The sequence below is a fragment of the Ischnura elegans genome, chromosome 6 (genome assembly GCF_921293095.1).
Source record: "Ischnura elegans chromosome 6, ioIscEleg1.1, whole genome shotgun sequence".
Taxonomy (NCBI): Eukaryota; Metazoa; Arthropoda; class Insecta; order Odonata; family Coenagrionidae; genus Ischnura; species Ischnura elegans.
The window spans coordinates 61,850,848-61,878,680 of record NC_060251.1 but is presented as its reverse complement, the minus strand read 5'-3'; the positions used below and the strand labels follow the sequence as shown (position 1 = coordinate 61,878,680).

Sequence of the window (27,833 nt, the reverse complement as noted above, 5' to 3'; positions counted from 1 at the left end):
AAACCGGTCGTGAAGTTAAAGTTAGTGTTAAAAATTGCCAGTAAGTCATTTATATTTAATGAATCCACGGGATTAAGCTGGAAAACACTCATTATAATGATTTGGCATCATGTAAGTTTGGTGATATACTCTCTTTCACAAAGTTGAGCCAGAAACCATCGAGAACTTATGTCCTGGTCAAAAAGTAAAAACACCGGTAACTTCCCACAAAAAATATTCAATAACTCAACTGATCATGGTTTCAGCCCGTAATGATATTATCACAGCAATATTTTTAACAGCTCCACAAAATATCCAGGAAAAGGATATCAGGAAGATAATTGCGTTAGCAGAGGTGGCATTTAAGAATTAAAAAGAGCTAATCAGAGGATTTTCATGTCCAGCGAACGATTTTATGTGGAGTGTTGCGCATCGCGGTGCGCAAAATTGGACGCTGAGAAAAAAGGACCAGAAAAGGCAGGAGGCGTACGAGATATGGGTATGGAAGAAAATGGAGAATGTGAAGTAGGTTTAGATTTAAAAAGATGTTTATTGATCTAGTAGACGGAGAGGAATAGGAACAGCGAAGTGCTAGGTCTATCACAAGATATATATTCTTGTACTATTCAAAGAAATTTTTGACTAGTCATCATGTGAGGAGAAAATTTCTGTAAAATATCATATGTTATTTTACAATGCCTGTCTCGCAATATCAACCTCAAATATTTTGTTTATTATCGCCTGGAACTATTTATGGCGGAATATTGTGAGAAACCGACTGTGGGATGATAGTTTGACACCTGTAACCGCGATGCCTTTCACTATGTCCTTCCTGTATATGTTGCTTTCAAAAAAAATCATCCTATTGAAACGTGAAATTTGAAACTCGTGGCTAGCATGATAGCCCGTGGCAATAAAGAGTATGCTTTGGGGAAATAGTGGATAGAATATTCTTTTCACTGAGAAAAAATTTCAATGCTATAAGTACACTTCCACAGAAAGCTTCTTGGAAACGAACAGAGTTTTAATTATTTCAGGGATAACTTTGAAAATGTTGGTAGTTACATTTTAAAAGCTGTGGAAACTTGTAAAATATCCTAATCTCCCCTTCGTTAAGGCTTCCGCTTCACTACTTTTAAACAGGTGGATGATTTTCTGAGGGAATGACTTCTGCATGACGTATGAACTCTCTTTTAAACTCCCATGGTAGCTTATATCCGATGAATATGTGATACTCCTTTTTAAGTTTAGAGCGTTCTACCATTAGATACTTCATCTGGTGAAAGCTCACCAATTTCTGCGTATCAGAGTTTGGCAAGAATTTGCTATTACCATTGAGTCTTGTGATTTGGAATTATTGCTGTAGCATTAAAGTCCTCGAAGGAGTGGTCAAACCGTGGTATCAAATGCCACAAATCGCCCATCAATAGTGAACTTCCCACTGCTGAAAGATATTCCTTAGGTATGAGAAATGAAGTATATAACTGCCATTTTTATGAATATTTCAAAATATGCAGCTCTAATTATTCCTCATTGATTGATGACCTCAAAAATAGACTAGCTGTGCTGAAATTTCTGGAAATTACATTTGAAATGGTATTTTTATGGTTTCTATTTTGATATTTTTTAAGCAGACCTCAAGTTTTGTTTAAACTAGAGATTATAACTATTTCGTTCTGGAAAAAACTGATGTTATGTTCATTGTACGCTAAGTATCGTGATGAAAAGAAAATGAAGGCTCTCCACCGGAATGCTATTTTTAAATTATAAAGAAATGAATGTTGCAATTGAAGTCAGATCACGTAAGCCACATGAACATAACCCTGCGTTCGTCGTAAATAGCGTTGATATGCCGAGGAAAGCGTTAAATAAAAAATAAATGTTTAGAGTAGCCACATTTTTCTAAACCATGATGCGCTGCGGTGGTCTTAAATAGCCGAGGAAAGGGTGACATAAAAAATGAATGTTTAGAATAACCGAATTTTTTGTACCTTAATAGATACTGCTTCATCTCGATTGATGTAGTCTATTTTGGGAAAACATTTTTTTTCGTAATCTAAACGAAAGGTATTTATTTTAAATCAAGCTGTCAGGAACCTACCTCATTAATAGATTAACAAAATTAATTGATAGCTAGCATTGTTTTAACTCAACACGGGTAGTAAATAGGCTAATGATATCCTGAGGGAAAGACCTCCGCATCCTATGACCCAGCATCATTTGACCCAGACGCGGTAACACCGCCCGAGGTAGCTGCACTCCGACGAATGTGCCACGGCGAAATGTGGATCAAATTTCGATCCGTCGAATGCCCCATTACCCCATCGGATAAGGTCATTGTAACGCAGCTGGACGTGCATTCCTGGCCCATCCGACTTCCTTGATAAGAATCCTAGATGAGAAAAACTGAAGAGGAGCCAAGTTCTCCGTCGGGGTGGTAGGGACAAAAAAAACGGAAAGTACATACGTATACACCCCCACGCTCCCCTAACCGGGTCAGTCGATAAAAATTTTGGCGTCGGCTCCTTGCCCTGCAAGTGTAACCCGGCGTCGGTCATACGTTCCCATCAAGCACTAGACAAGGGGCGTTTGGGCACTTTTAGTGGAAATGAGGGAGTTTGTCTCCGTATTCGATGCGACGGCAGAAATAGCCTTTTCATCCCTTTTGCTTCCATTTTTCCTTTTTTATTGGAAAAGTCGACCCAATGGTCCAACTGCCGACCACTGCTGCCACCCACCTCGATTTTAAAGGAGTTTGCAAATGTCGCCACACCAGACGCTGACGGTAGAGTGGTCCGAATTTTACGGAAAAAAAAACTAAAATTAGGGCAATATTTTCTGGCGTTCTTGGCGGCTGGCCTTGATAAACAGAAGGCATTACAAATGCAGTGGTCGAGATATACCAATCAGGGGCGCAGCCAGGAATTAAGGCTGGGGGAGGTTTAGGTGCAACTAATACCGGGGTGTGTGGGGGTTTGGTATACCCATCAGGATAAGCGGTAGATACGAGATTAGTAAATTCCGGAATTATAATGTGAATTGTTCAAAATGGTAAGTTTTACGGCTTTCTGAGGTATATTTTATTAATCCTTACGCTATTATATTAGTAATATCAATATAATTAAGTAGAATGGATTAAACTTAAAAATTTCTCTGAGCTCTGGGGGGGGGGAGGGGTTTATCCCCCAAAACCCCCCCCTCGCTGCGCCACTGATACCAATCACTATCACCAGTAGCGGATTCAGGATAGTGACAAGGGGTACTAAGTGGGGAACCTGGGGGGTAGCCTCCCAGCAGTAGTGAAGGTCCAAACAAAATAACTATTTTATGTAGTGTAAATTGGATTGGGGGTCTATAACCCTCACCTCTCTGGATCCACCTCGGGCAATCACCAATGATTAGGACTGATGAAAAATATAAACTCCACATTATATAATCTGTCGCATTTCCATGCTGTTCAATTCCTCGCAATTTCAAGTATTCAATTGCACATATTGGGAATAAATGGATAACTCTGCTCTCAATGAACATTTTCGATAACCTTTCAAAACGCAAGCAGCCAAAATCAAGCATCTACGGGTCTAAGCGGGGATTTCTGAATGTAGTCACTTTGGTTCGATGCATCCAACGATGGCGCCGGACATCTTGTCCTGTGTTAGCGGGGAGGTGAGTCTTCGCCGACAGGGTTCTGTCCTGCCCAGTCCCCGGACTCGCGTGACCTCGATATGTTCGGCTGTCTACGACCCCGTGTGAGAAATTAAAAAAATCCGAGGATGTTGTCGCTATAGTATGCCAATTTGTGTGTGGAGTGTGCCACAGGGAATATTCCAAGAAAATCCACCTCAACATGGACTTAAAAATTTCTGAGGAAGAAAACCGTTCGACCTAACTTGGACTCGAACCAGAATTCCCGGCATTCAAAGCGAGTGCTTTAACCTAATAAACCATCTGGCCTCCTCGTTGCAAATGGAGGGATCGGGGTTCGAATCAGCGGGAATGATTTTCCCGCCCATAGAATTTTTTCACTCCACATGCACTCTTGTTGGTTCCATGCAGTCATATCCGCGATTTTTTCGTGCAACAATCCATCGCCGGAATGCCGATATTAATTGGAATTTTACTTGGAGCCGAACATCAATTAGGGAACGGTTAAATACCCTTTAATCCTAATAAATTTTATTTTTACATTCTTGCATTATGATTTTTTTGGAGACTTTCTTTGATACGCTAAGATTTTTAACAATCGTGGATACTAAATTCATGTGTACCGGGAGGGGTTTTTTGTTTATTATTATTGAGCGAGAAAATTGTATTTTAGCCATTTTTACAGATAATTTCCTTGGAATAATGAAATTTTCTCATTTCTTCTCTAAATTCAACTATGAAGAACTTTAACTGTAAATCTATAGAGGCCGAAGAGCTAATTTCCCTTTATTTAATTATAAATAACTTACATACATCACCGTAATATGCCAAATATATCTCGCACTATTTGCATAATTCTCGATGAAACTGGTTACATTGCGGCTAAAAATATCTAGGCAATGTATGAAATCGGTTTTCGTTTACCACTTCTAACTTTCACAACTCAAGCCTGAAATTGCTTAAGTTTTAGTTACTCCATGGAAAGTGATATGGAATTAAATACGCTAAGGAAGTTGAGCGGGAAAAGTATTTTATGTTGGCCTCCTTGCGATTGCCAGACAAACGAGAGCCATTGTCCGCACACAAAGTCCCAAGGCGAAAGAGAACAGAAAGCAAACCTGGCGTTTCAAATATCCCATTACCTTCGGAACGGAAGGAGTATATATTTTGCCCAGTGCTTTTCTCCAAGCTTGCTCCAAATATTAGTGCTTCGTTCGCCGAAATGACTAAACCCAATCGCCCCCGCACATTGGGCAGTGTCTCCAGTTACCATCATTTCGGAAGAAAAACACCCTGTCGGGGCAGATTTTTTAAATCTGGCCGTTGAAAAATCAAATTATATGATTCTTTTTGGAAGGGAGTCACAGTGGTATTAAGGCGGGGAACTCGTTTCCCTGCCAAAAAAAATATTTCGATTTTAAATCATCCCGCCTGGTATGGAATCGTATTTCTCCAAGAATTTAATTTTTAGGTCAAACAGCGCTACGTATTTTTAGCGGTTTGAACTACCACTGTTATGAGAACCAATCTATACCGCTCTACGTGGTTGAAAATACTTGTAGCTCAGTTGACCGTCTATCAAAGAAAAGTCAACGCAATTGCCGGTTTGTTCATGTGTAGTTAATATTAACTTTAATATGGTGTATCCTTTGGCTGAAATTTTTGCTACCATCTTATAAAATTATGATTCTACATACTATCTCTAACGAGCGATTACCTGACACCACATTCAGCAATAGAGAAATTTTGTACATCGGCACTCATAAAAATTTTTTATTATAATTTTACCAGACCTTAATATACTAGAATAACTTAAATCTAGTCATTCGAGGGATAATCCTATTAGCTGTCGAGTTTTTTCGCAAATTTTGGTCCTTTTCCGAACCATATTTGTGCATGGAACACATACGAAAACAAGTTACTGTTAATCGTACGGCGAATTAAAGTTAAAACGGCTCGGTTATTTATTTTTCAGAATGGCAACGGTCGTACCGCTTTCATGAACTAAAAACTAACTCAAATTTTAACAGAATGACTGGGAAGCCACTTAACTGCTGAGCAGGCCGATTTTTTTTACCCCGTTTCAACGACAGGCAAGTGAGTCACGCGAAATGTAAAATAAAACACGCCCACCGTATTGATTAATTTTTGTCTCGAAAACAAACGTGCTGTTTGCCCTTCCATGTCGTTCACTCTCCACGCTATGCTGCCTGTTCACTGTTAAAATCCAACTTAAATTTTGGTAAAGTTTTTTCCTCCTTTGGTACGTACGAAATAATTTAGGAATATTTCGTTGAATTTGGGTCTCATAGATGTGCGGACATGTGGTCCTTATCTTTCGGAAACCATGTCGATGTAATCTGTCTTCAAATTCTGCTGGAAAATGTTGTGAAATAATTATTGACGAGATGGGGAGTATCCCTTAAAAGTAAGTTTTTTTGATGCTTATTATTATTTTAAGTACTCTGCAGATAAAGGTAGGTTTGCATTGAGTATTCAAGATGCATTCTGTCAGTCTTCCCTCCATTCATGGACCTCTATCTTCAATTCACCATAAAGCCCTTTCATTCTATCTAAAAACCATATTCTCATCCTTCCTCTCCCTCATTTAACCAACGTTCTTTGAGGGATTTAATTTTATTTCTGTACTGTAAGTGTAAAAATGACAACTGCAACATATTTTTATTGCTGCATTTATGCCTCCGAGTTACCATTTAGGTTTTATTTTCAAAGCCACCAATGATATCTAAAATCGAACTCGTACACTTTTAAATCACGATAAGAACACACTGGCAAACCATTGTCATATACCATGAAAAGCACCCAGCATATCTCTCTTTTTGACTTAATTTCTGCACCAAATGAATCTTTCGCTGTGATATCTCATCCTTTCCCACGCGGTCCGGAAGGAAGTTTGGGTTTGTAATGGGCTGGATGAGGCGAGATTCAGATAAGAGAGCCTGCAGATTTTGTACTCTCTCAGCAAAGACGAATGGAATCCAAGGGCCGATTAACTGGGTATCGCATAATAGAGGTAGGCCGCTGTTAAAGGAAACAGGCTTCTTTTTTTTACGGACAGTCTAGCCTGTTTATCTAGCTCTTTAATAGAGGCGCTCCTGTTTTCACGAACTCCCTTTTTCTGCAGGTCGTTGTTTGGCAGTAAAATGAGTGGAAATATATTTTGTTCATAGAATTGAAGAAGTTATCTTGCCTACTTCAGTAGTTCAGGTCATGTAAGAATTGTTGCATCATAAAGAATTTAAGGAAACGTCTTCGTATCATTCACTTTATTTTACTATCGTTTTTGCATTGTTCCCAAAAATTGTTTCCATTTACGCTTGATTATTAGCTTTTTATGTATGATTTGTGTATTTTTTCGTACATTCAATTTAGTATTCCGTAGCCATTATCCTGTAGGCTATCCATCTTCGCAGAATGAAGATGTTTAGAGTGATGCTACAATAAATATTCTAAACCTACAGTAGTCATAATGTTAGTATTGGAAAAATATACCAAGTAACCTTAACTTTGCATGATAAATCAAATCTGAAAGTTATATCAATAGAGACTGGCATGTTATTAAGAGAATACTAACACTACCACACTGGTTCACTTCCTTGGGAAGGGAACTAGTAACCTATTTCCGTAGGACCTCCACCAATGTCTGAGAGTTACTTTGGAGCAGGTTATGATGCTTCTATGATACAATCGCTTGCCTTTGAAAATAAAAATTTAGCTGTCCTGGTTAGCTCTTTCTATCACAATGTTGTCCGATATCTCAACCGTGTAAATTTTGTTACTTCCTCTTTATAGTTTAAGTCATTCAAATTCTTGAATTATTTGCTTTCGATTAGCCACCAAGTTGGCTTTAGATGATTTCCTCAACGGTAGTGTGTTAGAGCTCAGCATTTATGATCTTAAGACATGCTTCAATCTTTTTCTGCTGTTTTTATCTTCGTTAAGGAAATTTTGACCTCGGGACAGACACGATAAGGCAAGGGAGAATGTGGTTTAAGAATGTGCAATCCTTGGAAAATAACTGAAATAATAATATTGAAGCGACGTTGGTTGTCTCAGGCTGAGAAATATGGAATACAGTCGCAAATTTTGTAAAAGGAGAAACATTTTAGTTTCCACCGATATACATATATATATATATCGGGCTATATCGTTCACCACTTTCGTTTCATAACAATATCTTTACGCGAAGATGTAGTGATTCATCCAAATAATCGCCGTTGTAAGGAATAAAATAGAATTTGGACATCGGCGGTGTTAATGATTCTCCACATTGAACAAAAGTGTTTTGGCATGTTGGAGGAGAGATGGTATCAGTTGGAACTCAGAGGCGAAGTTTATCCATAGCGGAATGAATAGAAAAAGGGAAGTTTGACTTATTGTTAGTGTTGGGCGAGACATGGATAGTTATTTGTTTTGCCGTGAAAAAAATAATCCGGGGTAATAAGTAAGAAGCATTTATACATCAAAATCTACGTTTTTTGTTTTTATCCCTTATAACCGTCGCAGAGATCGTATTACAGCCCACGAATCCCTCCTCGCTGTTACCCCATCACGCGCGGAGATAATGACGATGACAGCGTACTGCAGTGGTGCCCGTCATACTGCAGCATCTTGATTTTCGATTTTATTCCTCCCACCTTTTCCCATCCGTCGAATCACCTCTCTCGCTTGAGGCTCGAACAGAGGACCTTCGCGGACGACTCCGGCATCACGACGATGTTTAGGAGAGGTAAATCCCTGCGGTTTCTCCCAGGGAAGTTCCATTCCGCTATCACCGCGAGCCTGTCATACTGCAGTAACTTGCTTCGCAATTTTATTTCTCCCACCTTTTCGCATTACCTCGCCATTTCTGGATAGAAGATTCCAACCACGAATATTACAACGAAGTATGTTCCAGTCGGTCTCAAAATGTGCTGTCGCCCACCGCACATTTAAATGGGTTGAAAAAATTCTATACTCGCAATGCATAAGGATGAGCGATCCGAATTTCACAGGGAAGCAAACTATAATTAGGTCTGTAAACCGAAATTCTTATCAGTGATGGCATAACGGTCGGATTTTCAGCTTTTCAATGCTATTCCTCGTGTGTGCAAACACTCTAGTACGATGTGGAATGAATGTAACGACAGGCATTGTTGAAATAAGATTTTAAAAAGCGGGCGAAGCGGCAGCAAAAATCAAGCTTTTACAGGACGGAATGCGGCCTCCTCTAATGGAGTCTCTTTCGTTCCAACCGAGGACCTTAAAAGATAAATCTAGGTCTCTCACAATTTACAGGAGCATTAAATATTTCTGAATGGTTGTAGTGGAAGGTCTCTACCACCAACGCCCCGAGCTTGACTTCCTGCAGCCATTTAATTTTCAATTTATTTTCCCCCGATTTTTCCCATCAGCATGCCATTTTTGCGCGGGAGATTCGAACCGCGGACCTTCGAAGACGGCTCCGGCGGCCTTGAAAGATGTGGAGGAGATATTAAACCCTTGCAAGTGGTACATTTTTTGAATGATTCCAGGGAAGGTCTACTCCACCAACGCCACGAGCCTGGCATAATGCAGCAATTTGATTTCCGATTTGTTTTGTCCCGCTTTTTTCCCGTCAGCCTATCATTTTAGCGCGGGAGATACGAACCGCGGACCTTCGCAAACGGCTCTGGCGGCCTTCAAAGATGTGGAGGAGAGATAAAACCCCTGCGGGTTGACCCGGGGACGGTCTGTTCCGCCAACGCCACTGGGAGTTTTCGTTACGTAAGGATGCAGTCGCTGGGTTTGGACAGGGGAAAGGGTAGATGACGGGAGAGGGCAGAGAGAAGGAAGAGGGTGGGAGGGCTCTCGGGCTTATCGCAGCCGTCGATTCGGATGCATGGAAGCCAACAGACTTCCCAGGTGAGACAGGGAGAGGGACATTTCGAGGGAAAGGCGGAGAAAAGAAAAGAGAAGGATACGTATGTACGTGTCGGAGGGGAAGTGGGGGAGAGGAGTGGGGAGGATTTGTTGCGGTGGGGTGGGGAGCTGGGGGAAGTGTGTAGGGGAAGGGTATGGAGAGGGGGGTTCTGGGAGCAAGGCGAAGGCTTCCCTCCCTCCCACGCCCCCCCCCCCCAGGTGACTCCCTGCAACACCCTTCGATCGTCTAAATTCTTCGCACCCCTACCCCCATCACCCCCTGACTTACTCCTACCCCTCACCCTACCTAAACTCCATTCCTCCCTCCTCCAATCCTTACCCCGTCTTATCCCACATCTTAACTCTTGTCTTACTCTAATCCCTCCTCTACCTCTGCGATACCGTAACCTCTTACCCCATTCCCTCACCCAATCTTACCCTAACCCCTTCTCCCCAAACTTCCCCCCCAACTCTCCTTGCCGTTGCCCCCTACCATTCTCCTTTTTACCCCTCGCCCCTAGTTACCCCTGGCGCCGTCCCTTCCCCTATTTTCCCCTCGTTCTGCACGTCCAAGTCTTCACCTTCACGTTCCAACAGCGTTTTTTTTCCTTTCCCTCGACATCCTCCAGTTTCGCTTCTCCGATTTCAAACCTGGCTTTAGTGGCCCGCTGCACCGATAGTGCTGCCTCGCCAAACTTTTACGGGTAAGGGAGTGGGGGGAGGGAACCCTAGTGGTACCTCTCTTTCCGAAATTCACGAACCCCTACAGTGCTTTATACAATTTAGGATAGTTACGTAACATATATTGACGATTTAGCGTAGCATCGCTTCCAAACACGGAAAACTGAAAGGAGCTCGAAGTATTAGGTTTCCTGGCGATTAATATTGATGAACTCTACTGCGGTTTCCTCAGGGATAGGTTTTAATTAATCATCTTTCGATAGATTAATTCTTACATCATCCTTTTAGTAAGGAGAAAATTAACTAAAACGGAAAGAGCAACTATCGAGAATTTATCTACAAATATACACATAAAAATATATCGCTTTGAGGAAAACCCTGAAATTATTATGATTATTATCCAGATGATGGCTAAAATTTAAGTTACTTGACCTAGAAATGACGTAGGAGGCAGCTTTAAAGTTTAGGCCTCTCTTTTACCTGGTCGAAAACAGTGAATAATTGTTTAAGGCGAAGCAAACTTGTCATATGGCGAATATGATATAACGGGCACTAAGCGAATTGATAGTTTTAAAATATCAGATTTTCCTCGCAAATCTCACGAAAAATACAATATTTTTGTAGTTTATTCTTATATCACACACTATCAAACGGGTATAGGGGGTTTGAAAACGGCTCTCTCTCTCTCTCTCTCTCTCTCTCTCTTTGTATCATATTTTTGAGACGAAAATTATTTATTTCATTCTAATGGTCATAGTCTTCCATATCCTTCCACCTCTCGGAATCTATCCCACCCCCTTCCCATATTCCTCCTTTCTTCTCCCCCTCCCCCTATTCTGCCACCGCTTGGCACCACCCCCGCCCTCAAATGGGCCGAGGCCCAGAAATCTATACAAATTGATCCCTTCTCTCCCGAAAACTCGTACTCGAATTCTCCCCCGTCCTATTCCCACAATCATCTCCTCAAACTCAGCTGGGGAACAAAGCTTCTCCTGGAGGAAAAGGGTAAGGATTCTCCTCAGGGTTGCGCGCGTGTCGTCCCAGGAGGGAAGGCTTATAAAAGTCGTGATTAACGTTCATCCCCTAGGGTTCGTGGGGCATGCGGAGTTGGGGAGTGGTTTTGTGGGCCTCTTGTGAGGTTGAATCCGGGGAAATACCGGCGTCGGGTCATGCATATGCAAATCTGTCCGAATGTTACCAATCGTATAATGTCCATCCTTTCACCGAATGTGATAGGACGGACATTAAGCGAATTGATAGTTTTAAATGTCATATATGCCTCGCAAATCTCTCGAAGGAAACACACGTAATATTTATGTAGCTTATTTTTATGTCTCAATGCGGTGATATAACTCCGGGATTCTCTCCAATTTCAAGGGGCACCGAAGAAATTTGAGAACCTCTTCATCGTTTGAGGCTCGGATTATTTCTAATCTTTTTCGAGTGTAATTTTTTAGCGGATTTATTTAAAGAACGATAAGGAAAATCAGTGCACGATTTTTTTCCAAAAGCGTACATTTTTTATAGCTGTTATCTCCCGATTGATTCTATCAGTCTTGCCTGTCAGATCAAATCTCTAATAAAATCTGCTCCCTATACATGTTAGCAACTGTAGATTTTTTGTGACCATTTATCACGCAGAATTTGGCAATGAGGTGTAATACTGAAATAACTTGAGTTATGCAGATAAGTAGGTGACTTTAGCATTTTTCGATTTATCGGGAAATTCGAAAAATACGGTCGTTAGATCGTGAAAAATTTTCTTTCGTTGAGATTTCAATGTCAGTCAGTCAGAAATCAGTGAGCGTTTCTTCGCAAACAATTGAGCCAACGAAGGAATATCTGAAAATCAAACGCTCGCTGAACCAGCTTGCAGACGCGGTAAAGCAAGCTTTTCGTAAAAAGAAATACATTCCAATGAAAAAAATGACGACGAAGTGTGTCGAAATCCTAATTCCTTTCCAATCAGAAAAAATACTCCTTCTTGGACGATAGATCAAAGCGGTCAAAAACCGAATAGCTGAGATGTTTAAAAAATACTTGTATCGATTTTTTTCTTAGCAATGTCAAATTACGCAACCCCAAAACAAGGAATGACCATTATCCGGAGATAGTTGGGGAAATAATATCAGTCTTTTCGCTCTGGTCGAGCGGCGAGGGCAATCGAAAAAAAATCTGGGGCATGCGGAGAGTTAAGAAATCGACTGGCGCTTCTCCTCGCAGGCCGGGAGCCTGCCGCGGAAAGAGTACAATATAATACCCTGGGATGCTCAAAAGAGGAACAAGCGGGGAAACTGGTGACAAAACTAGTGGTAAATTCTTTCGCGGCTCACCTCTGGGCACTGCGAAACCGAAGATGATAATAGCCCCGAGGGCCAAGCCAGCCGCCGACCGGAAGAAGCCTTCCATCCCGTCGATGTCTCTCTCTCTCTTTGTCTAAAAAAAAACTACTTCCACTCTGGGCCCCTGTTCTTCAGGTGCCGTTCCCACTCAGCACCCCAAATCCGCCGCCACTAACCCAGCTGCTCGACAACCCAACACTGCCTGCGCTCCGAATGCTGCTCGCTGCTGCTGCTTCCCGGACGGCCACGAAGGGAACCGGCCCGTTCCGAGGTACTCCGACGGTTCTGCACGACCGCAGTGACGTCTGGGCGGTCGGTTCGAGCACTAATATACGAACGGGAGTAAGGCGAACGTCTAGATTCGATCACATGCTCGTAGTTAGCGCCGAAATTCAAACGCGGAATATGTTTCGCGATTTCATGTGGTCTGAGTTGATGAATAAATATTGCTGTCGTATTTTCACTTTTCTCTGCATTATTTTGATCGCTCAGTAGCGGATACAGAAAAAAATCAAGGGGGTGGTGCAAAAGATATCATGAGCTACCTTCACTTTTCAGTAATTCAGAGGCAAGGACAGAAAGGGATAGGAACATATGATAGAAAAAGGACGAGGACAACGGTGCTGTGGTAGATGGAAAAAGTCAGCAATTAGAGGGTAAAAATGCGTCTTATTTCCGATGCATTTTAAATTTTTTTCCCGAAACTCGTCTCAAAATTGGGGGGACTATATTCGGAGAAATATGCAACATAATATGCAATCTTGATATCCCAATAATTTTTTATTCTCGCCCCACCCAATTATTTTTCTACAGCACAACTTGTACCATACACCCATATAATTTTTTATCAATGTTTCAACTTGGCCTATATGCAGCTCTCATTTTTCCTTGTAATTATGTATGAATTCAAATCTTGTTTTTAATTTCTCCTTGGTGTAATTAAAATGTCTTTGCTTTTCTTCCTTCACAATTTTTATAATTATTTCCATTTTATTGTTTTCAGATTTGGACCCTGGGCCAAATCTTTGGGTGTGGCAAGGCCATGATAGCCAATGGAGTCAAAAGCTTCAAACTCATACTCTATTTGGAAGGTATCATTAGGCAAGCCACTCCAAATTAACCCATGAATTTTTTTCAGTTACACTGAAAGCCTTACACAGCCTATGCTTTCCTAATTCTTGTAATTATCCTCATTTTACCATCTTTATTCCTTTGAAATTTCTTATTCATTCCCCTTCTTAATCTGTTTTTGAGCCACTGAATATCCTATTTTCTTCTTAAATAACAAATGTAGTTGAATCTTAACCATCAAATTTGCACAAATCTAAGATATTTTTTTTCTCTTCCAACTCCTGCAAAAAGGAGGGCTCATCTTAAAATGGGATGCAAAGTTCTCGACTTCAAATGCAGAGGTTGGATAATCAATTGCAGGTTGCATGATCTAAATTATGGATACCAAAGTTTGCTGCCAGATAGCTTTGCATCAAAAACTAATGTTAAAAATAGGAACAAAATAATTTAAATTATTCTAATTTATGTTTTAAAATAAAAAAACGCTTTTTGGCATCAGGCAAAGATTTGGCGGGCAATTATCAGCCGTTGGGCACACTCTTTAATGTCTGAAAATTTGCCTGTGTTACCCTGGGTTTGGCTCAGAAAAGCACACTTTTTTACTTGTCTCTATGGCACTTCTTGTGGCTTGATATTGATTTCATAAATATGACGATCTGGAAAACATAATTCCATAACTTCGTTTGACCATGAGTTATATGGTGACATGCCATAACTTTTCTCAGAATAAAGATTTCAGGAAAGTGTACATTATCTTGTTCTCATGTTATTCTTGAGGCTAGCAACTTGTAAGGAACAAGAAATTGCATGAGGAATTTGTACTTAACTGAAATAATAGAATTTCCATGATCGCAACACCCATGCTTTGAATTCTTGCAAGTAATCTGGGCTCTGTTTTCCAATAAACAATAAAAACGTCTTAATTAATCTTTGAAATAGACAGAACAGCAAATAATTACATCCACCATGCGGTAATTTATACCTTGACGGTGATGTTCAGGCTACCTAATCAGTCTCTCAAGTAGGTCTAATCAGTCTCGCTCCAATATAGGCTCCTAACGCTCCAATTGTGTCCTGGAAAACTAAATAATTAAAGGAGGCCAGGATTTAGGCCACCCATTGCTCATCTTCTGGAGATTTTGGGCAAAACAGAGGGGAAATGTTTCAGGGCAAAAATCAAAGCCATCCCATGAAATACAAATATTTTATCTACAATTTTCATAAGAAAATACTTTTAAATCTTTATCATACAGTTTCTAAATAGGATTTCCACAGCCTTCATATCACAATATGTGAATGTGACAAGATTCAATCTTCATATTTACAGGCTCTTTTTATTAGATCCTTCAACAGCCTTACTTTTCCTGTGAATCCTAGAGGCAATGACGATGCCTGCAAGAGATGCCAGCAGGGAAATCAATACTGGTCCAGAAGGTCCAAATGTGCTTTGTGCAACACCAGCTATCACAGGAGCAGTCATTCGTGAAATCGCAGATAAGGAATGTTGAGCACCAATCACAGAGCCCTGTGAAAATGATGAAATTTCGTATTTCTTTGAAAACTCCCCTTATCATAAGCATGACATTAAGTGCATACTCAAGCAGTGGCGCAGCGATGGGGGGTTTCAGGGGATAAAACCCCCCACAGAGCTCAGATAAATTAATTTTTAAGTTTAATCCATTTCACTTAATTGGATCAATATTACTTATAGGATAGTGTAAATATTAATAAAATATCCCTCAGATGGCCGTAAAAGTCACCATTTTGAACCATTTACCTGAAAAATTTTCTAGGGGAGGCCCCCCGCACCTCCCACTTACCCTGGCGGGTATTCCACACCCTCAGACACCCCAGTGTTTTGTGCCTGAAACCCCCCCTGGGCCTTCATTCCTAGCTGTGCCCCTGTACTCAAGGACCTGAATCCTTGATTCAATATCAATACAGCTACACATTGCAAATTATGCATTTAAGGTATTTTTAGTTCCCTAGATTGGGTCTATATTATTGGGTCATTTCAGAATCAACCACCCAGAAGTTAATAGGCATGTAAATAATTTCTAAGCTATTTCTGCAGCAAAAACCTAGGAATGTCCATAATAATTGAAATCCATCATAGATAAAATGCAACCATCAATGGTGCAGAATTCTTGTGAAATATGAAAAAATATTCAGTACCCCTCCGCAATGTTTATTTCCATAACTGTATTACCTACTGCAAAAAATATAAGTACTGAGTGTGTAATAATTTCCTATTGTATGTGATAACTATTACCTAAATAAATTTCATTGGAACTGTGCATTATTCTGATTCATTCAAATTGAGTACCTAGAGGAAGAGTGTAGATAGGTCTATCTGCACTCTTATGACTATTCCTTAGTCTATGGCAAGGTGCAGATAGGTCTATCTGCACTCTACTGTATAAAAATATAGGTAAAATTTAGCAACACAAATGAAATCTCTGGTTTTTCATTTGTAGATGTTTTCTTAAAGTTAGTCTGCCATCAAGAGAAAGAGTAATTTCAAATTAAAAATGTTTAAAAAATATCAATGGCAAAACATACAACACACAAAGGAAGAACTCAATTTTTATACTGATACATGAAATAGAATCAGTCTGTTAACTTTTTGTAATTCTTTGGTTTTTTATATATCTTAAGCATTGTATACCCTCCAATTATACATATTTATATTCATGCTGCATTCAATTGCATAAAGACTTATAGTTGAGGTGGATAAAAATTTAATTTGATGCACACTAGAATGAATAATCGACAATTAATTCCTCCAAATGCTCTTAAGGAAATCCCTATGTTCCAATTTGGACAGTTTTAACATGCAATCAACTTTCCTGTACTCATGATATCAACATTTTTTGTGGGTTTATCAGCCACTAATCAGCTAAAGGTTTCATTATATAGTAGAGGTTGGATTAAAAATATTTAACTGTATCCTTCAGTTAGCTGCTTAGTTTAGTGTACTTCTTAGTTTAGTAAACTGCGTTTATATTCCTAGGAAATTTACAAAAAATAAAATCCATAATTACTCTCTGATCCTTAGGGGCTTGCTCCAGCGACCACTGGCTAAGGGCTGTTCGCAGTATGGAGGATGATATAGCCAGTGGTGCAAGTGCTAATATGAACAACCACAAAGCTGAACAAGAGAGAATTATGATGAATGAAATAGCAAGTAAAATGAATCCGTGCTGAGTAAGCTTTGCTAGTTCTGTTCCATATATTTTGGACACAGCTCCTGCACCAAAACCAGACACTGCTCCAAGAAGACTCTGAAAAAAAATGAAAATCACTTGCAATTTTAACGGGAAGACATCATGTATTCTCTTCAGGGGTAAAAACATATTCCAACTATATAATGTTTCGTAGTACATAGATTAGTATAAATTTTCCATCCTAATGGTGGTGAAAGCTCAAACAGATAATCAAATGAGAAGGACAATTCATATTGAACAGTGCGAGATGAGACTTCTTACTTTTAAGAAGAGATAAAGCATGGAACCACACCATCTCCATCAATCACCTCAGGATTGACACCTGGGCAGCCCAAAATAATAGTTAAAGTGTCTAACAGACAACAGCAGCATCAGATAGCTTGGAAAACAAATAGATAGCGTATTTCTCTGAATATAGTCCCCCCCCTAATTTTGAGGCCTCAGTTTCAGAAAATAAAAAAAAAAAAATATGCTTCAATATAGTCCCCCAGGGGTGCATCCAGGATTTCTTTCTGGGGGGGCACAAGCAAGGCTGTATCCAGGATTTTGTCCTGGGAGCGCACCAGGATACCTCGTAATTAAAAAACGAACACAATGATAATGATACCATATTAAAAATCTTGAATACTTTTTAAGGGCTTGGGCATGTGCTGGGGTACTATATTCAGATAAATACAGTATTTTGTTTTTGAAATATGTTAAAATTGAATGCCTCACCCTGACAGAGGCTGGAGAACTATTCTACATTTATGATCATTTGGTAACAATTTTTACTTTCATTTCTGTATCATGCTTTTTCAGCATATTTTGTACCTTTCCCATTAATTAAATAATTGTATTGAGATGGGAAGGGGTAAGAAATGGAGAATAGAGGAGGATTTGGCAAGACTGGAAATGGAACTGATATGTGGATAATCCAGTGAAGGGTTAATTGAGCAAGGGATAATCGAGGCTCTACTTTACTGAAGCTGTACTTGATGGGCATTTGCCTCATTACTGTTTTTGAAATATTACAAAAATATTGATATTATCTTTTCACTTGGGCGCCTCATTGTGTAGGAGAGGATTGCACATTAAAGTGATCAGAAGTACTTGGCTGGACTGGTAGTAGTCATTATTGTAATAGGGAAACACAATTTAAATGGATTCTAGATGAACATGCAACTTTCCCAGAAATCAGTAAATAATTGATATTATTCAACTGCAGCATGTTTCTTGTATGATTTTTCATCTGGTCTTTTGGCAGGATACGTGAGCTGTCTGGCCAGTGATATGGTGGCTCTACGTACCCAGTGTGCATACTTAACTTCCAGAAGGTATTCACTTAATTCAACAGGGCATTGAAACATTGGAAGCGTTGACTTTAAAGCAGTTCTTTTCTATTTTAGAAGGTTTAGCTGCAGTAGAATTCAACCAAAACCTGCACAAATATGACCTTACTCATATGCTTCTTCACAAAAATATCAGTACCCTATAATATTTCTCATACTCAAGTTGACTTCTTTGTCCTATGTTAGATAACCATTACCCATACTTCAATATGAATTTTGGGTATCTCATGCTGTAATGCTATCTACCATTATTATTTTATTCAAACAGTTTTCTCTCTTTGTCAAACAAGTTGACTGCTTCCTCTTTAGTTTGTCTCTCATCCTCGTTGCCCTTCTGTATCTCCTGTTGACCCAAATCTTGATTTCTTGAATCCTATTCTCTATATTGAATCTTCATCATTTAGTTTCATCATCTTTTTTCCCACACAATACGGCACACCTTGTTAGCCCAGAATTCTTCCTCTTTTAGCATCAAGATGATCTTACTTTGTTACAATCATAGGTTTCCCATAAGGGCAACACAACCTCACAAAAATTTTCACCTGTGCATACAGGGGTGGCAAAGCTTCAATGAGGAGTGCAGGTGAACCAAAGAGTCAATAATATAATGTTGATGTTAGTACATATAATGTTGCCGACCTTCCATGAATAATTTTAAATAGGAATTGTAGCAGTAACGTCATGGCAAAATTAGCAGAACCGGAACTCACTTTCCCAAACTTTTTCTAGAATTGAAATATTACTCTGTTTTGTTATTACTAGTTATTTAAATTGTATTACAATTTTTTTTGTTTTGGTTATGAATGTAAGTATTAGAAATTCTGGGGCAGCAAAATTGATAAAAGTGTTATTCAACTATTATGTCTTTTTATAGCCAGTGCCGGAACGGCGTTCTGGCACGTCCCGCCATCATGACACCACTGAATTGAGGGATCAATGATTTGCTATTTCCACATGGTGATTTATTTTGCCCGACCATGGTTTCATTACAGGGTAACATTTTCAAGGAGAGGAGTACAGTTAAATTGAGCAGTATGGATTGTGAATAAGTTCTACAATCTCAGGCTTCAATTGGTGGAAGTTAGACATATTTAAATAAATAAAAGATCGTAGCACTTTTCCACAAAAATTTTATAGTGCGTACAATTCGTTTCAGCTCACCGAGCCATACCGAACCATCTGGTAGAAGACCAGATGAGCCGCAGGGTCTTGTACCAGATGATGGCTCAGTGAGCCGAAACGCATTGTACGCAGTAAAACATTTTTGCGGAAAAGTGCTACGATCTTTTATTTATTTAAATATGTATTGCGTTAAAATTTTTTCGGATGCTGTTGGTTAGGGGGAGGTGGCATTTGGGCTCGGTGCTTGGGTAGGCATCACTGTGGACGGAGGTTGGATAAGATAGAGTGAAAGTGGAGGAGAGGGGAAGGTGGTCATTAACTAGGAATTAATCCCTGTGGCTTAAAATTACCAGCTCTTCCAAGAAGATCTTTCTCCTTTCTTCTCAAAGTGCAGTATGGTTGGGATGAAGTCACTGTTGTGGATCATGTCTATGAGATGATTAGCAAACGGCGAGTTATCTTTCCCCTGTCGATGACACATCTGGCGCTCGCCCGCTGTAGTTGAAAAACTCCTTCCTGTTTGTTTGATGTAAATCGCGTCACAGTCAGGGCAAGTAAGGCGATACACTTTTCTCCATTACTCCAGAATTTACTTATCCTCTTGCGATACAAGTATGCTCCTACGAGTATTTCAACTAACCCTCACCCCTCCCCCCCCCCCCCCCCCCCCGCACTGGGGAAGTTTGCATTTTGTATATTTGCCATTGGGCCAACTGATTCCTTTTCTGCTGGAAAATGATGTCCACTAATTTTTCTATTTAACCACTATTAAGGGCAATGTCTTTGATGGAGCGGAGTTCATTCCCATGTCCGAAGTTAATATGGATGTGGCATACCAGGGGTGCCGACTTAGAAAAAATATTGGGGGGGCCCAAACCAGGGATCTTGCCCCGGGAAATTTTATAAGTATTGAGTTTTAAGTTTTTTAAGCATTTTAGAAGAGTCATATGATCGACATTAGAACCCTGATAACTTTAATCTCGATATTTGGACACAGCGGGGAAAATCGACAAGCCTGACATATTTTTTTCTCACACCCATAACGAATTTTTGAGGGGGCTCGGGCCCCCTCAGGCCCCATGGAGTCGGCACCACTGTGGCATACCATATGTATCAGGGATTTGAGGGCTGCCATTTTCTGTTGGATGTGGTGTCTGGTGCGCTCGTGGATGATGGTGTTGCTCCATTTTTAACGCAATATACACTGCTCCATTTACCTGTACTCCTCACCTTGAAAATGTTACGCAGTAAAGTAACCATGGTCAGATATGTTATAACACCAAGTGGAGAGAGAGCAAAGTTTTTATTCCTGTAAATCCTACGATAAAGGATTTCCACCAATTTACGCCCACCACTATTAATTATAACAATTTTTAGCATTTTTTACACGTGTTTTTTTCAAAAACATAGGCTAAGATTTTCATCACTTACTTTGGAATTTAGGTTTTGCTGAGTGATTTTGGGGCAATGTTTTCAGTTAAAAGCAGCTTGGATAAAATGCGGGACTCAAAAACATTCTTTAACTTACTGCCTGAGAATTTTTTCAAATGTAGTGAATAATTTACACTCAAATTCAAGGGCAACAAAAATAGTCAACCGAGACATAAATTTAGAATGGCTTCTGAACTATGGTCGTCATGGAAAAAAATAGACCTTATTGTAATTTTAAGAGAGAAGAAACCCAAATTTTTCTGTATATCAATCTGTTCTCCACTTCTCAGGCTATTTTCAATGAAAAATTGACGGCCTAGACCCTTTCCCAGACGAATTGATGGACTCATGCCGAGCAGGTAGCTGCTTCTACATAACTCCTCAGCCTTGAGCATGGGCCTCATTTGGTTTGCTTGTGTTTAAACTTCTGTCAATGAAATGTTCTCCCTAAACAAGTAAATGGACCAGATTTTTACTGACTTCAGAACCTCATGAAAAGTGGGCGGCAACTTGTGAGTTTTTTTCATTTTTAAATTAGTGGATACCCAGCCGGCACAGCCCATACTGCATCTATATGTGAAGTGGATACAATGAGGATGCAATGTGTGACAGGATGCGCTAGGTACCAAATATCCTTCTGCCATCCTTTGCTAGTTGCGCCTATGCATGCCATATTTTTCATGATGTGGTTTAATACTTAAAAATATCTGCAAATCCTCGCATTAATTATTATAAAATTTCAAGAACTATTATTATTATAATTATTCATTGTATTCAAGATTTTCACGAACATACGGAACTACCAATGACTACAGCAGTAGGTATGGACTTGTCGTCTGGTAGCCATCTTTCCCTATCTCGACGTGTTGGAGCCTCGTAGATAGTGTGTTGTGTTGGGCATGTTTTATAGTGATATTTTTTAATTCTGACCATTGCAGCAATTTTGACTAATCTCCCGGTGTCAACCCTCGCTCACTCATTGGCCTCTACTCTCCTGGATTTGAAATCTGCGTTTGTTTTGGACTCCGATGGATAGCAATGTTGTACTGAAGTTCTCATATGTTGTCTTGTGTACGCCTGTATTCCTGTGTTCGCCTGTCTCTTGTTTTATGCTGAGTCATTAAAGTTATACTCATAAAATAAAACGTGCTCTGATTTATCCCGAGTAGTTTAAAACAATCATGATATAAAGAGAACCAGACAAGCAATATGCGAATACCAGTTCGATCGAGTTCAATTTTCGGCCGTTAGATGGCAGCACTTTCGTGCATCATCATCCTCACGGCATCTCTCTAAGTGCGGCGGTATCTCTCTTCCGCATCCCCTTGACAGCGGACCGGCATATGGATGGCATCTATATGAAAGGATGCACTCATACTCTTAGCATATGGATGACATCCAGCTGCCAAAAAGAAATTTGATGGTTTGTGCCGCCTGGGTACGTATAACAGGGTAAAAAATTTTCCTTCACATCTTTCTTCCCCTTCCATCCACCAAATTCTATTGATGAATTGCATTTTTGGGTCCCAGTGCATGACCCCTGTTGCAAATGGAGGTTTAAACAGCAAATTTTGCTGGGTGTTAAAATTCACTGTGAAAAAAAGTGTTAAGCAGGATCTCGGCTGGAATCCTTCCTCGAGTTCAATCACGGAGACAATTAGGAGCAATGAAAGAGTATCGCATCACTGCTGGGATAACAGAATGGATTGCAATTAACAGGGTGTCCAACAACCAGGAAAATGGGGAATTGTGCATGAATTATTCATGAACTTTTGCTCCAACTGGGAATATCAAAATCTTTTATATCAAATTCATTTCACATAAGCTCTTGCCAGTTCAATGCCCATTTTCCGGCCTACAATGTTTTTGTCATAATTTTAAGTGCCGTAGGTTAGTAGATTTTTACAGCCGCATCGAAACGTGTAATGTCAGACAAGAAAACAGAATCGAAATTTCTAACACTCTTGACTCAAGTAAGATTCAAAAACACAAAGAATAGAATGCCAGGTGACATCAATATGTACTTATAAGGTTGAAGCCTTAGGTAGCTAAACTGGTAGCTAAACTGGCTAAAGCACTTGGAAGGAAATTGAGGGATCCGGGTTCGAATCCCAGTCAAGGCGAATGATTTTTTTCTCAGAGGATTTTTCACACAATTTGTGCATTGCGGTTGACTCCCGTAAAGTTATCACCCTGGCTAGTCCCAGTATATGTACTTAAATTATCCTATTCCTTATCATATAATAATATTTACAAGGAATAAATATAATATTATTCAAAATCATTGAAGTAATTTTGGGTGTTATTTTCTATCGTAGTAATCACATCAAATTAACCAGGAATTTTTTTTAAATTTCCCAGGAAAACTGGGAATTATGCATGAATTTTTCTACTTTGATTGGCTGGACACTGATTAATACATTCAGCGTTAGAAACAAATTCTTAATGCCAAAATAAATTTATAAAAATATATTTTTAGTACATAACTACTTTAATCATGCGAATAGTCCTCTCTAATTATTAAAAAAGTGCACAATCACAAAAATTCGTGCCAGGGGTGGTGAAAAATCTACCCACGTGGGATTGAAACCTGTGTCTTCTGGTTTTGCAGGCAAGGACTAAATTCTATTGCCACTGAGGCCAGCTATTGGATGAAGATAATTTTTGAGTCTATAATAGGGTAGTTTCCTTCATCAAAGAAAACGAAAGGCATTGATTGCGATTTGTTACCCACCATTACTGTATTCATAATATACAAATTATTTCGTTTTAGAAATACCGGTTTAGACGAATGGCAATGGTCCATTTTTATCCTCATTTGAAAAGGGCCAGATTGGCGCCCATGCGATGCCACTCCACGTGACGTCACAGGGACCTAGTTTCTATAGGAGAAGATAGGAGTTATACGTCGTCTGAGGTAACCATTGCATGCATGAGGCGCAGAGCTCAGGGAAACATGTCTTAACAATCACTTATTAAAACTGGCTAAGGTCGGAAAGTTTTCCTCGTTTGATAAGTTATTAATAATCCTTATTTAAGCCAAGCGCTACCAGTCAGCAGGGTACTAGGCTAGCCGCTAGCAGCCTGCGTCGTATCAGCGCTAAGCCTCGCCTCAAGGTCACCTCGCAGGGCGGGAGGGGGAACCAGAAATACGTCACGCGGAGAGACTTCCCGACATTCATACTTAAGCGACGCGTTTTCGCGCGCTTGAAAATTTTCACTTTTCATTTAATCGCGAAAAGTAGATATCGTCATTAAAAAATCTAAAAGCTTGAAATACGTACTCCAAGAGTAATAATCTTTCAATTTAGGCAATAAAAAAATAATAGGAAACTACCCTATTGGCTGAAAATCAGGTTACTTTGTGGGGAATCTGAAAATGAACATTTGGTACCATTTGCACAATTCTAGTATTTGAGGTATTCCAAATTTGAGATATTCGAATATTCGAGCTATGATTTAATGTTCGAGTTTGAGAAATTTGCAATTCAACCCATCCCTAGTTTTTAATGATTCTTCGTTTTAATGATGTTATTGATGCAAATACTTACATTAAATTGGAAATAAAAAGTTGATTTTTAATATGTATTTGGTAAATACCTATTTATTTATATATTCATCAAGTGAAATAGATAAATGAAATTTAATATGCTTTGTGCAATTCTAGTATTCAAGGTATTCGAAAATTGAGATATTCGAGTATTCGAGCCATGATCTACTATTCGAATTTGAGAAATCTGCTATTCGACCCATCTCTAGTAATGATGAATTCAACTTTCAGCACCATGAAAAAAATATATAGCTGAAGCTCCCCAATTTCCTCCTCTTGCTACAGTAAACAAGGCGAAAGAAGTCTTATGACAGCCAGCACAAAAGGGGAAGGAGAGGAGGCATTGCTGCCATGTATCTTGTCTAAGCTAAGGTAGGTATAGTTAGGGACTCATAAAGACTCCTTAGCGGCCGTATGTAATGCGTGCAGGGTTGGCAGAGGGATGAGATGGTGAATGGCCTCAGCTATTGGTGTAGGGTTCACAAGGTCCCACCCAGCCCTTTCCATTATGAAACTGTCATCAGTCATCTTTCGCCATGGTGACTTTAGATGCCTCCTGCTTGAGGCATGCCATTAGGTAGCATGTTTGTGTGCAGATCACCACAATCCTGAGGCTAAAGGCAGAACTTAAGAATATAATGGAAAGTAAAGAAGACTTTGTAGTTCTACAGAAATATTAAATATACAACCTAGGTTTCCACGAGGCACGTCATCATCTGGTACAGATGCACAGAAGACAGAGATTGATATTTTGTGAAATTATTAATGTGAAATTACATATGTAGTTTTCTTTACTTTTCATTATGTCAAGTAGATTCCATAAAGTCATGCCTGAAACAACTACAGTGAAACCTCTATTTTACACTTTTGAATGGACCACTTACAAGAAGTGCAGAATTGAGGATATTGTAAAATAGAGTATCATTTTCTAAAGGCGGTATTGTTTGGGACCTGATAAAAACTGTGCAAAATCAGGAAAAATGTATAATGGGGGAATGTAAAATCGAGGTTTCACTGTAATTATAACAGAACTTAGAAAGCTAGAGCATTTGCGTTTGACATTGTTAACAGAAACAACCACAGACTAACCAGCAGAATATCTTTTGGGAGTTGCCCACAAGTGCACAGTGAGTGTGAACATTTATTGTAGCAACAGGTTAGGACTTCCTCTTTGGCTTTTCACCTACCGCAGCACCCCCTACTTATTTCTCAGGCCACTGGCTGCATTTTTTTCTACATGTTCTGATGCTGTAGTCGAGGAGATTTCAATCTTTCTTCCTCACACCCAGTTGAGCACCATTAGCATGACAGCTGAGTTTGTGCAGTAGTTAAAATATATTAATTTCTGGCCTTCATATATAGGTATGTGGGCTTAAAACTAACAGGTTATGTTCTGTTTCTAGCCAAATAAATTATTGCTTCTTAAATGTGATAAAGCTGAGGATGATGTTCCTCCTACTCTTCCTCAAGAGTCTACTTCTGACTTTAGGCATATAGTGCTGTCAAGCATATTTTTCCATATTTGTTTCTTCAATATTTAGCTTTTTTTAGTGCGGATGCATATCATGTGTATTCTCATGGCAGTAGGGATTAATCAATGAACACTGTGAATGTATGAAGCTCAAGGAAATTTCCTAGAAGCAGAACCAACGCTGACTTTCATAGCCTTCTGAAAAAATAAATTTCTGTTACCTGAAATGATATTGAGTACCCAATTGCTGATGGTGTCAAATCAAATCGTTCTTGTAGTGTGAGAGAGTAGTTAGCATACAGTATTGAGACACTGAAAGCAAGCATTGCCTTGAGGCTGAAGGCATCCCAGTACAAGGACCAATTCATGTACCGCAAGTGATTTACTGCCATTGAGATGCTCCCCCAGAGAGATGCCTCCATCCTCTGTCCTTCATTTTTGTTTCTTTGCTTGGATTTTGGTATGAAAATCAGAGCAATACCTGAAAAAAATTTAAGCTGTCATGAAGTCCTCTCGTGGAAAATTTGGGCTCCTTTTCTATTTCGAGAAATAACTGAGCAACAAAAGTGTAAAATATCCAGCATCTAAATTTCAAATGATACGAGAATACAATTACAAATCTATAGTTAAATGACTATATTTAGATAGACATATGTCGCAAACATAAAAAGTAAATACTGTCTGATACAGGCAATTAAAGTTCAAACCATTTCCCCCCTTAAAAATGTAAGTATGAGTGCTTCATTTGTGAACTAAACAGTCTTGGTTTTTAAAAGCTACTGAATAAATCATAGAGTAAGAATGAAATTAGTTTTTTTTTTCAATTTCTGACCTACTCAATGAATTGCCTGTAACCCTAATTGTTTTGCACATTTGGTGCTACCACCATGGGGATGACGTAGATTACTTGGTGTAACTTCAGTCTTGGTTTCCCAAAAAATTATTATTTTGCCTATGACTTCCACATAAGTCATTAGCTTTAATCCCAGCTCTGACTTAACATTAATTTTTCCTCAAAAGATGAAACCTGAAAATTTCCTTTACGGGCTCCTTATTAATTCCAATGAAACTACAAGGGCATGTTTCAGCTGATGATAATTTCCCTAATTAAATTTAAAATAAAAAAAATCATCTTACACAAATTGATTATAAAGATGATGCTGGACAAACAACAAACATAGAAAAATCCATGCTGATATTCTGCAAGATGTCCACCTATTACTGGTCCAATGATGAACCCAATGCCTGATATTGCATTGTATCGCCCAAACACTTCAGTCAATGTCTCTGGGGGTACAACATCGGATAATATCGCTCTGCATAAGGACTGAGTATGCTTCAAAGTCCCTAAAATAGGTATAAGTAAAAGCAATATGGCAATTCAACACAATAAAAACTACATTAAATCAAAATAAAGGTGATAATAAAAATCTGCAACCCTACCTAAAACCACTCGAATACAAATAATAGTTAGTATGTTAATGGCGAATCCTAAGGATAAATAGCACAAGGAACAGCAAATCAGCGTTAATAACAGAATAGTTCTTCTCCCCTTTATATCACTCCAGCTCCCCTTTAAAAAAGATTAACGAGTAAAATAAACCATGTAATCGTGACAAGTAGCATAGGGTACAGATGAAAATGGAAAGAAAAAGGGTTTACTGCTATACACATCAGGTAAGAACAACAACACTCACAACCACTGGGCCACTGAAAAATTGTAAAACTGCGTACGTTGAGCTAACCAGGCCAATTAGTGCGTGTGAAGCCCCAAGAGCTTTAATGTGGCCGGATAATAATGGAACGGTCAGGCTAGCAGCAAATAAGTCCTACGAAATGAGGCTAAAGATATTACTAAATTCAAATTATTACAAATCCATTAAACAAGAGTTTCCTGTATTTCGGTGACCTCACCAAGAAAGAAATAAAAAACAAGACATTATCTAAGCGTGCCATGATGTTGACTCAATAACTACGATTGTGTAACTTGGGAGTTCCTCATCACTACTCGAACCACTCGCATTGCGCATTTATTGATAATTTTGATATTCGCTAGAAATTTTCATAGCAACAAGGAAATTT

At 39.3% G+C, this 27,833-nt stretch overlaps 2 protein-coding genes across 2 annotated transcripts in view; both read right to left on the bottom strand.

Moving 5' to 3' along the window:
• Window positions 1-12,798, bottom strand: part of LOC124160840 — a 189,245-nt gene extending 176,447 nt beyond the window's left edge. Inside the window, exon 1 of the mRNA XM_046536932.1 lies at window positions 12,540-12,798. Coding sequence (XP_046392888.1) covers window positions 12,540-12,615 — 76 coding nt within the window. The 5' untranslated portion in view covers window positions 12,616-12,798. The remainder of the gene's footprint in view (window positions 1-12,539) is intronic.
• A 2,011-nt stretch (window positions 12,799-14,809) lies between these two features.
• On the bottom strand, window positions 14,810-27,807 carry LOC124160838 (major facilitator superfamily domain-containing protein 9-like). Its single transcript, XM_046536929.1, has 7 exons — window positions 27,666-27,807; window positions 27,449-27,580; window positions 27,195-27,324; window positions 26,889-27,098; window positions 25,973-26,232; window positions 16,664-16,903; window positions 14,810-15,144 (listed from the first exon to the last, which is right to left on the bottom strand). Exons 1-7 carry the CDS (start codon window positions 27,705-27,707, stop codon window positions 14,941-14,943), a joined length of 1,218 nt encoding a protein of 405 aa, XP_046392885.1. The 5' UTR covers window positions 27,708-27,807; the 3' UTR covers window positions 14,810-14,940.
• Window positions 27,808-27,833: the final 26 nt, after the last annotated feature.